General features: G+C 40.6%; 1 protein-coding gene across 1 annotated transcript; it reads right to left on the minus strand.

Moving 5' to 3' along the window:
- Nucleotides 1-7,259: 7,259 nt before the first annotated feature.
- LOC113663669 (GTP-binding protein Rhes-like) lies at nucleotides 7,260-8,349 on the minus strand. Its single transcript, XM_027179060.2, has one exon. The coding sequence runs from the start codon at nucleotides 8,123-8,125 to the stop codon at nucleotides 7,499-7,501; it is 627 nt and encodes a 208-aa protein (XP_027034861.1). The 5' UTR covers nucleotides 8,126-8,349; the 3' UTR covers nucleotides 7,260-7,498.
- Between the last annotated feature and the right edge of the window lie 2,728 nt (nucleotides 8,350-11,077).

Genomic DNA, 11,077 nt, shown 5'->3' on the forward strand with positions numbered 1-11,077 from the left:
GCAGTATGTATGGAGATCTGCCTCACTCAGGAAGCTCAGGCTCCTTCCATCTGTCTGATAAGGGAGGAGGAGAAGAGAAGGAGAAACACTACATGTAGAACACTACATCATTCCGTGTGTGTTGGAGAGAGCAGTGCTCTAACAGTGTTATACTCACTTGTGTGTGTGTGTGTGTGTGTGCGTGTGTGTGCGTGTGTGTGTGCGTGTGTGCGTGTGTGTGCGTGCGTGTGTGTGTGCGTGTGTGTGTGCGTGTGTGTGTGCGTGTGTGTGTGCGTGTGTGTGTGCGTGTGTGTGTGTGTGTGTGTGTGTGCGTGTGTGTGTGCGTGTGTGTGTGCGTGTGTGTGCGTGTGTGTGTGTGTGCGTGTGTGCGTGTGTGTGTGTGTGTGTGTGTGTGTGTGTGTGTGTGTGTGTGCGTGTGTAATACATGCAAATTTCACCTCTTCTTATGGTGGCATGTATAAAAATGATGGACCAATAAATCGAGAAAAATGACACAGGTTTCTTTCTACGTTTTATTTTCGTCTTTAATCTTCTGACAATTTTTACATATTTACAATTTATACAGCTTTTGACCAGCAGCCAAATAAATACAATAAAATTATAATAAATTTATCCTATAAAATATTTTTTATTCAGTATGTTTGTATAAAATATATGGACATGAAAACATCTACATCAGGTCATTTCTTTCACCACTACGATGTTCACTTTACTGTTTTTCAGCCGTTGACATGGCGACCAGATATGAACAGTAAAAAAATTCACCTGGTGGAAAGTTTGCAGGTCTTCCATTGACTCTATACTTGACCTTTGACCTGTGATTTCACAAACTCGACCCTTCACGTGTCTTGTGAGTCGACTGAAAACAAGAATTTCACACTGAACTTTCCCTCATGTTGATATGGATGTGATGGATGGATTAATGTAGAGAATTGTGTAGATTGATACAGTGATGGATGGATGGATGAACAGGTAAACAGGTGAATTATGGATAGATGGTTAAATGTATAAATGTGGATCTGGATGGATGGATGGATTGATGGATGGATATCTGACTGGATCAGATGGCTAGATGGATGGATGGGAGCATAAACAGATGGTGGATGGATGGATGGATGAATGAATAAATACAGTAGATGAATGGTTGGATGTCTAGATGTACTGATGGATGGTGGCAGATTGGCAGACGAATGAATGTATGAATAGATTATACTGATGAATGGATTGGAATGTAGAGGAATGGCTGCATATATAAATGAATGTGCTGATGGATGGATGGAGATGCAGATGGATGGATATATAAATCATATATAAAACTACATATATAATCACTGGGTTCTTATATGAATTGATGGATGGACAGATAAATATACTCATGGTTGAATGAACATATGAATAGACGGATGGATGGATGGATGAAGAGATGAAAGACTTTGATGGAAACACCACTTGTCTGTTGCGGTACAGATACCGCGTCAGATGTAGACGATCAAAACGACAATAAAAGCGTTCTGACTCGACTCGAGGTCTGATGCTACACCAAAACAGATCAGATACCTCCGGCGGTTTGAGGAAATCAGACTTCCTAAAGTCCTCAGAATTGCAGAAGTTCCACAGCTCTAAAAAGTTAGCGGAAGTGTGAAGGGGAATTTCCCTGATGTGCGTAACAGAGGTTTAAGATAGACGTATTACACGCAGCTCAGGATAAACACATGACATGATGTTGTGAGGTCACACACCACTGACCCCAACACGTCAGAGCTAATCATGTAGTGGCGTCGTGTCTGAGACGCTGTACTTGTTCTAAACTCCGCAGGGTTCATGAAAGCTGCTGTGGAGCTTGGACCAAGTCCAGAGGCAAAGACCGTTCTCATGTCATCCATCCATCTAGTTACTAACGTGTATTATTTAATTTATCTGCTTGCACAAGACTCGTTTACTTACACAATCGTTTAATCACTGACACATCCATCTATTCATTCATTCATTCATTCATTCATTCATTCATTCATTCATTCATTCATTCATTCATTTGTAAAACATAATTATTTCATCGCTTCACGTTTTCTCCACTGGTGAAGGTGTCAGTATCTGTAAAACATAATTAATTCATCCATTCACACAGTTCTTCACTTGTCTAAGATCATTCATTCGTTCATGCATTCATCCAACATTTCTTATTCATTCATTCATTCATCTTTCCAATTGTTACATACAAAAAAAGAATTCATTCACATTTATTTTTCTAAAATGATTCAACAATGGATCGATTCATTCATTCATCAATTCATTCATTTATTTATTCATTCGTTCGTTTGTAAAACATCATTTTTTCATCTCATCACGTTTTCTCCACTGGTGAAGGTGTCAGTATCTGTAAAACAATTAATCCATCCATTCACAGTTCTTCACTTGTCTAAGATCATTCATTTGTTCATGCATTCATCCAACAGTTCTTATTCATTCATTCATTCATTCATTCATTCATTCATTCATTCATTCATTCATTCGCCCTTCCAATTGTTACATACAAAAAAATAGAATTCATTCACATTTATTTTTATAAAATGATTCAACATTTCATTCATTCATTCATTCATTCATTCATTCATTCATTCATTTATTCATTTACACACCCCCGTTTGTGTTAATACAGTTACAGTATATATTCACCCATTCGTACCTGATTAATCATTAATTCATTCCTCTATTCATTTACTCACAAGACGATTTGCTTTTAGATTTGTTCATTCATGGTTTCATTCATCCATTCACATCTTCTGTAAAACTAATACTGTATATATTCCTCCAGTCACTCATCCATATCCTTATGAAGCTTATTTGTTCATCAGTTCATATCGTACCTTTGTTTACTCCTGAAAAATGAGTAAATTCACATTCACTCATTCACATTTAAGCCCTAGAGCAGGAGTAACGATGAAGTCCTTCATTTACTTATGAAAGATTATCTGCTTGTATTATTATTTTTATTATTATTATTATTATTATTATTATTATTATTATTTGATCATTTATTCCATCTGTGTATTCTGTATCTGTACAAAATCATTTATTTATTTATTTATTCTTTCATTCAATTTTTACAAAGTTTTATACAATTAATTCATTCACACATTTTTCACTTCTCTTATTTAATCATCTGGTTCCAATAAGGATGAAATTCACCTCTAGAACGTTTCAGAAAAAGGTAGAATAACAATCCAGTGTTGTGTAAAACTCACAAACTCTTACACAAGTTGTGTGTTTTCTTATCAAGCTATTCAAGTTACTCCTAAGACCTGTGTTAAACATGTCAGACTGACACTTACCTGAGACTGAGGCAGGGTGGAACGTCTCTGTACTGCACCGTGTGACTGAGGCGTGCGTGTGTGTGTGTGTACTGCACTGACAATGAGGCATGTATATGTGTGTGTGTGTGTGTGTGTGTGTGTGTGTGTGTGTGTGTGTGTGTGTGTGTGTGTTAGCATGAACCAAAGAGGAACTAGCCAGCAACCGACTCGTGGCAACTTCCTCGTGTGAAACACTGTGCAGCTATCAGAGCTGAGATGGGAAACGGGAAACACACCGACAAGGACGGCTTTGTGTGTGTGTGTGTGTGTGTGTGTGTGTGTGTGTGTGTGTGTGTGTGTGTGTGTGTGTGTGTGTGTGTGTGTGTGTGTGTGACATATAAGGAAGTGTGTGTATGCCATTTAAGGCAATCAAACTCGACCTGTATGTGTGTCTGTGTCGTTACATGATGTGTGATTAGAAATTCTTAAATTTACATTATTTCAAAAACAAAAACAACAAATAATCCTAGTGATTGAACCCGACTTTGGTCATATTGATGTTTATATTTTTAATTTTATGATTATAAAAGAGAAAAAACAAAGCGTTCAGGAAATTGCTAGATGTCATTTAATATAATACCAAATAATACCAAATGACACACAGCATCAACCCGATGTTCTGCCGTGAGGATAAAACCAAAAACAAACAAACAATTTATCACATTACATGTGAAGCACTGGGTGGGGGGGGGGGGGGGAGGGGGGGGAGGGGGGGGGGGGAGGGGGGGGGACACCGGTGGCTTAGTGGTTAGCACGTTCACCTCACACCTCCAGGGTTGGGGGTTCGATTCCCACCCCCCACCTTGTGTGTGTGGAGTTTGCATGTTCTCCCCGTGCCTCGGGGGTTTCCTCCGGGTACTCCGGTTTCCTCCCCCGGTCCAAAGACATACATGGTAGGTTGATTGGCATCTCTGGGAAATTGTCCGTAGTGTGTGAGTGTGTGAGTGAATGAGAGTGTGTGTGTGCCCTGTGATGGGTTGGCACTCCGTCCAGGGTGTATCCTGCCTCGATGCCCGATGACACCTGAGATAGGCACAGGCTCCCCGTGACACGAGAAGTTCGGATAAGCGGTAGAGAATGAATGGATGAATGAACATGTGAAGCACTTTTGGATGTAGGATAAATGACGTAATACTCCTCACTGTGAGATATTGTCTGCAGTGTGAAGTTAGACAGGAGAAAACAGTGACTTCCTCTTTCACGTTATTAATCATAAATGTCACCCAGGAATAGAACGACTCAGAGTTTCACACTAGAATAAAGAATCAAACTTGTGTTGTTATAGGAAACTGATCCAGGACAGGGGGCTGTGATACTGTACAACCTGACACACAATACACTACGTTAAAATGGTCATGTTACTGAAGTACATGAAGTACATGATTTTTTGTCCTGCACTGTCTTTTGTCCTGCACTGTCTTGCTTGTCTTGTCCTGCACTGTTTGCACCAGGTTGCACAGTTGCACTTTATGTGGCTAAGACTACTTACATGTCCTTAGCCCTGTCTTTGTTTTATGTAGCACCTTGATCCTGGAGAAACATTGTCTCATTTCACTGTGTACTGCAACAGCTATATATGGTTGAAATGACAATAAAAAGCTTCTTGACTTGACTTGACTTCTTGAAGTGTAGACTGTTCTGTCCTGAATATTTCACTTTACCGCTGTCTGTTACAGAGCACTGACACCGGAGAGTCCTGTGCCAGTGTCAGCCATGTTAAAGAAACATCTTCTTCATTAATATGTTGAATGTCTATCAAACTTAAGAGTTACAAAAGCAAAAGCTGGTGATTTTTTTATCGTAATAATGAGTAAATGGAGCCCCTGGAAGGTTTTACTTTTGATTCATCTGCCCATAGAACATTATTGCAGAACTCAACTGATTCACCTGATTAAATGATTCCCCTGATTCAACTGATTCAACTAATTTTCTTGATTTAACTGATTCCCCTGATTCACTTGACTCAATCTATTCCCCTGATTCAACTCATTACCTTATTTCAACGGATTCAACAAATTTTCCTGATTAAATGATTCCCCTGATTCAACTGATTCAACTAATTTTCCTGATTTAACTGATTCCCCTGATTAAATGATTCCCCTGATTTAACTGATTCCCCTGATTCAACTGATTCAACTAATTTTCCTGATTTAACTGATTACCCTGATTCAACTGATTCCCCTGATTCACTTGACTCAATTAATTCCCCTGATTCAACTCTTTACCCTATTTCAATGGATTCAACTCATTTTCCTGATTTAACTGATTCGGCTCATTCCTCTAATTCAACTGATTCTCATGATTCAGCTGCTTCTTTTGATTCAACTGATTCCCTGATACAACTCCTTACCCTAATTCAACTGTTTCAAATAATGTTACTGATTCAACTGGTTCCCCTGAATCAACTGATTCCCCTGACTCAATTGATTCCCCTGATTCAAATGATTCCCCTGATTCAACTGATTTGCCTGACTCAATTGATTCTCCTGATTCTTTACCCTATTTCAAAGGATTCAATTCCTAATTTTCCTAATTTAACTAATTCCCCTGGTTTGACTGATTCATCTGATTTGACTCATTCCTCTAATTCAACTCATTCTCCTCGCTTAACTGATTCCCACAATTCAACTCATTCCACTGATTCTACTGACTCAACTAATTCTTCAACTGAATCTCGTGATTCATCTCATTACCCTATTTCAACGGATTCAACTCATTTTACTGATTCAACTGACAACTGACTTTCTATATATTACTAAAGTATAATTTGACCAAATAGAGTGTAATAGTTTAGATAATCTCACAAATGTATAAATGTAAATGCATACATGAAAATGTAAACAAATTATAAATATATATATATAAAAAAAAAATCTTCGGTGTCCATTATATAGATATTTATGTACGCTGACGTGATGTTACCACCAGGGGGCAACACCGACTAACAAAATCAGTTAGAACTCTTATCGCAGGATCATTTATCACATGACCAGACTTGACCTTTCTCAAACAGGAAAACAGTAAAATCAAGACAATTCAATGTCCATCATAAAATTTATGTATGAGACTAAAATCTATTCTATTAAATCTATCAATCCCATATACTTAACTCCTAACATGCAGAGTCCCCTGTTCCCCACCATGGTGCAGTGCATCGAGAGTTTCCATCATTTGTTGTTGTTGTTTATAAACTATATTGGACATGCTAACCTAAAGCACAGAACACACAGCAAACGAGGATTTTAAAAAAGTACAATCGTTTAAAATGAACATAAAAACACTTTTAAGAGTTTTTAGAGTTTATTTCTTCTTTGAAACACATTTATACCTGCATGTACAATCCATGTAAAAAAACCAAAACCAAAAAAAAACCCAGACACAAATATTTTACTTATGCTTAAAAAAAAAAAAATCAGCAATATGGGGCTTGTTCCAACGCACTTTTATATCTCTTTTAGTGTAAACATAATAACAATAAAAATCTCCATACATTCTTTAAACACAGTCAAACATTTGTACGTATAGAAAATACATGGTAGTTATATATAATATATCAAGTACCCTATATGTATATTTGGGGTGCCAAAACTTTTGTGGCAATGTGTGTAAGTCTTTAAACCAGAAGCAGTTGATTGTGGGAGCTTCGGTCCATGCAGGAGGAACCCGAAGAACCCGAAGAACTTGTCGACTTGCTTTTTTTTTTTTATACGTCGATATGGCGAGAGAGGTTTTTTGTTTTTTTTTATAAACACGAATAAAATATGCAAAATGTATTAAATTATTAACACCTTGATCGCACGTCTTTACTGGAGCAGCACAAAACATTTAAAAGTCTTTTTTCAGTTCTTTACCTTTATGTTCATCGATATATTTATTCTGTTTTTTTTTTTCTAATTCAGGTTCTCTCTCTCTCTCTCTCTCTCTCTCTCTCTCTCTCTCTCTCTCTCTCTCTCTCTCTCTCTCTCTCTCTCTCTCTCTCTCTCTCTCTCTCTCTTGTGGTCAGGAAGCAGAGGGGATTTCTTGGTAGTTTAGTCTTTGCTCAGTGTTTTTCCCGTTTTTGCCTGCTCACGGTCCGGGTCATTTTTCCCTCCTGCATGAAAGAAGGACGCTGAGAAGATGGAGGTGTTGCAGATGTTTGATGTGTGATGTTAGGACACTGTGCAGCTGTTGGTTTTATTCATAGGAGGCCTGAAGTCTGCGTTTTTAGGAAATGTCTCTCTGCGCCGTCTCAGCGCCGGGCTCAGCCGCATGGGCAGGTTGGTTTGCTGGAGAAGTTCCCTGAACACCTCAACGACATGCTCGTTCTCCTTGGCTGATGCCTCCAGGAAGTTGTTGTTCCAGTCCATCTCCACCATAGCCAGAACGTCTTCGGAGTTCACCTGCCTGCACTCATCTCGGTCGCTCTTGTTCCCGACCACCATGATGGGTATGGACTTGTCCTCTTTGACCTCCAGGATCTCATCACGCAGATTTTTGACCGTCTCGAGAGACTCAGCATCATCGATGGAGTAGATGAGAGCGAAGGCGTCGCTATTGCGAATGGAGAGCTTGCGCATGGCCGGGAACGAGTAGCTGCCGCTCGTGTCCAGGATCTCCACCGTCACCTTGATCCCTGAGAACTCGTACTCTTTGCTGTGCAGCTCCTCCACCGTCCGCCTGTGTTTGGTCTCGAACGAATCGTCCAGGAAGCGACGGATCAGAGATGTCTTGCCTACGCCGGCTGCTCCCATGAACACCAGACGCACCTGGTTCTTCTCCTTCACCTCCAGAGACATGGTCTACAGCGAGGATCTTCTGCTGCTTCAGCTTTCTTTCTATCTTCCCTTCTTTATGTTTCAGGCTCTCTTCCCTCTTTCCACTCGTTCCTATTCTCCTCCTTCAGCTTGCTCAGATACTTTACTTTCAGTGCAGCAGCTTATCTCCAAGCTCCTCTTCCACGCTTGATTTGTTTTCTTTTAAAATGACTTGTAGTAAAAGCTCACAGATGCCAATGTCACATAGCAGGTGCTCTCTTTTATATCCACCCCCCTTCGTTTAAGACTCCGCCCTCTGCTCTTCTGAGCGAATTAGATTACAGTAGGGAGCGACAGACCAATCGGGAGGGTTTTATTCACGTAGAGGACATTTCAGTGTGTGTACTAGGAGGACTGTGTGTTTTTGTGTGTGTGTTTTGTGTGTGTGTGTGTGTGTGTGTGTGTGTGTCTGTGTATCGAGCAGATCGTTGCATGTCAGCACGCTTTTTAAATCCAAACTGGTTCACACAAAATTGTTTGTTTGGTTCATACAAAATTCAGTCCTTATCAACAATCGCTTCGAATGAATGAATGAATCATTAGTTCATCTCTAGCTTTATCTTTGTAAAGCTCCTGGTGGCTCCTCTCCTAGTCACACTGTACATGACTCCTGTCCATGTTCATTCCATTAACATTTATACCTAGGGCAAATTTAGTCACCAGTTCACCTAGCTCCATGTTTTTAGGAGGTGGATGATACCAGAGGAGGTGGAGGAAACAAGAGGAGGTGGAGGATACCAGAGGAGGTGGAGGAAACAAGAGGAGATGGATGATACCAGAGGAGGTGGAGAAAACAAGAGGGGATGGAGGATACCAGAGGAGGTGGAGGAAATGAGAGGAGGTGGAGGAAATGGAGGAAATGAGAGGAGGTGGATGATACCAGTGAAGGTGGTGTAAATGAGAGGAGTTGCAAAATAATGGTATATGAGATCTGAAGTATTTAAAGTTACTCTCTCTCTCTCTCTCTCTCTCTCTCTCTCTGTCTGTCTCTCTCTGTCTCTCTCTCTCTCTCTCTCTCACTCTTCTCATATCTACTTATATATGTATGTCTATCTATATTATATACTCTATCTCTCTCTCTCTCTCTCCCTCTCTCTCTCTCTATCTTCCCCGCGGTCTCTCTCTAGTCTTCTCTGTCTTCTCTCTCTACTATGTATCTATCTATGACGTCTACTACTGAACTCCTATATTCTATCATGTTAACTCTATTCTCTCTCTACTAATATATCTATCATGTCTACTTTACCATCAGTCTCTATAGTCTCTCTCTACCTCTCTATATATAGATGACTCATATATCTATCTCTCCCCCTATCTCTCTCTCTCCCTCTCCCTCTCTCTCTCTCTCTCTCTCTCTCTCTCTCTCTCTCTCTCTCTCTCTCTCTCTCTCTCTCACACACTGCCGAAGGTAAATATTTACTCTCTGTAAATTACTCACACGAGCCACACGCTTTAAACTCAGGCAGATCTGGCACATGTCCAACAAACCCAACATGACTAATGTGTATAAATAAAGAATAAAACAATGGAACAAAGCGAAAATCACAAAGTTTTAATTATTAATAATGTTTTATTACGTGACAGATTGTCCGGCTGTACCGTAGGTTATAGCAGCGTCTCTTCTGTTCTTTCTCACCTCAGTAAGATCAACCCGTCATGTCAGGAAAACGTCCTGCTGCCGTAACAGAGAAGTAATCTACACCTTCTGACCAATCAGAATCCAGAATTTAGCCGTTTTTTTTTCTCTTTATTGTTTTCTTTTTCTGCGTGGTTTCTTATGACAGAAATATCTCTCTGTTTTTTTTTTTACAGTGTGTAAGTTCCTGTCAGTGTTTCTGCTTTATCAGCGCTGATATCTGCACAGAATGATCTGGAAAAACCATCAACACACCGTCGTGGTCATGTGATCCCTCTGTGTGTGTGTGTGTGTGTGTGTGTGTGTGTGTGTGTGTGTGTGTGTGTGTGTGTGTTTCCTATAAACAGACATTAATATGGAAACAGAATGTTTTTGCTGGCCCCGATACGGTGATTAGTCCATAATCAAACAATCTGAAGTGTTTTATTTACCGAATCAAATGAGCGCAGCCGCTTGTCTTCTCGTAAGAGATGGAGAAGCGGAGCGTGATGTGAGGGTGGTGTTTACTGGAGCTGGCAGGATGTTTGAGTACAGGAGAAGTGGAAGAACACGGCTTAGTGTGCAGCTCGGCTTCTGATAAACAGTGTAGTTTCTGTATACAGTGTAGTCTGCATAGTCATCCATCAGTATTTCATCCATCCATCCATAACACCATCAGATACATTTATTAATCTACTTCCCTTCATCCATCCACAACTGTCTGTCTCTCCATCAGTCCATTTGTACAGTATATCCACCAATCAACATGCATCAGTCCATCCATCCCTCCATCCATCCATCCATCCATCCATACACCAACTGGTCCACTGTATCGTTTAATCTGTCTATCCATTTATACATCTACTATCATGCAACATGTGTATCCTGACCATCATTCATGAATTCGTTATTATTTCACTTCACCCATCCTTTCATCCCTCCATCCATCTGAATGCTTATCAGTGTATTAATCATTAATCATTTAATCATCAGCTGAACTTTGAATGCTAAAATATTTTTCTGTGAATGCTTTGTGTTATGCTGTGAAGCGCGCGATCGAGAGAGAGCGAGAGGAGACGCGAGCAGTCGAGCGAGAGATCGAGAGAGCGCGAGGGAGGGAGGAGAGACCAGAGAGTAGCGAGAACAGAGAAGAGAGCGCGCGAGAGCGCGTCTGCGCGCGCGCGCGCGCGCCAAAATCGACGTGCGTAGAGAGAGCAGCGTGACGCGTCGCGAGTGCAGAGACGGCGAGACGCGAGCGCGCGGCTGGCGCGCGCTCGCGCGCGCCGCGCGCGCGCTCTGTCGCGTCGCGTGCGAGCGAG

Source organism: Tachysurus fulvidraco, chromosome 5, assembly GCF_022655615.1.
Source record: "Tachysurus fulvidraco isolate hzauxx_2018 chromosome 5, HZAU_PFXX_2.0, whole genome shotgun sequence".
Lineage (NCBI taxonomy): Eukaryota > Metazoa > Chordata > Actinopteri > Siluriformes > Bagridae > Tachysurus > Tachysurus fulvidraco.

Bases quoted from the DNA above. Each gene is read 5' to 3' on its own strand.
- LOC113663669 (XM_027179060.2), bottom strand. From the start codon at position 8,125: ATGTCTCTGGAGGTGAAGGAGAAGAACCAGGTGCGTCTGGTGTTCATG.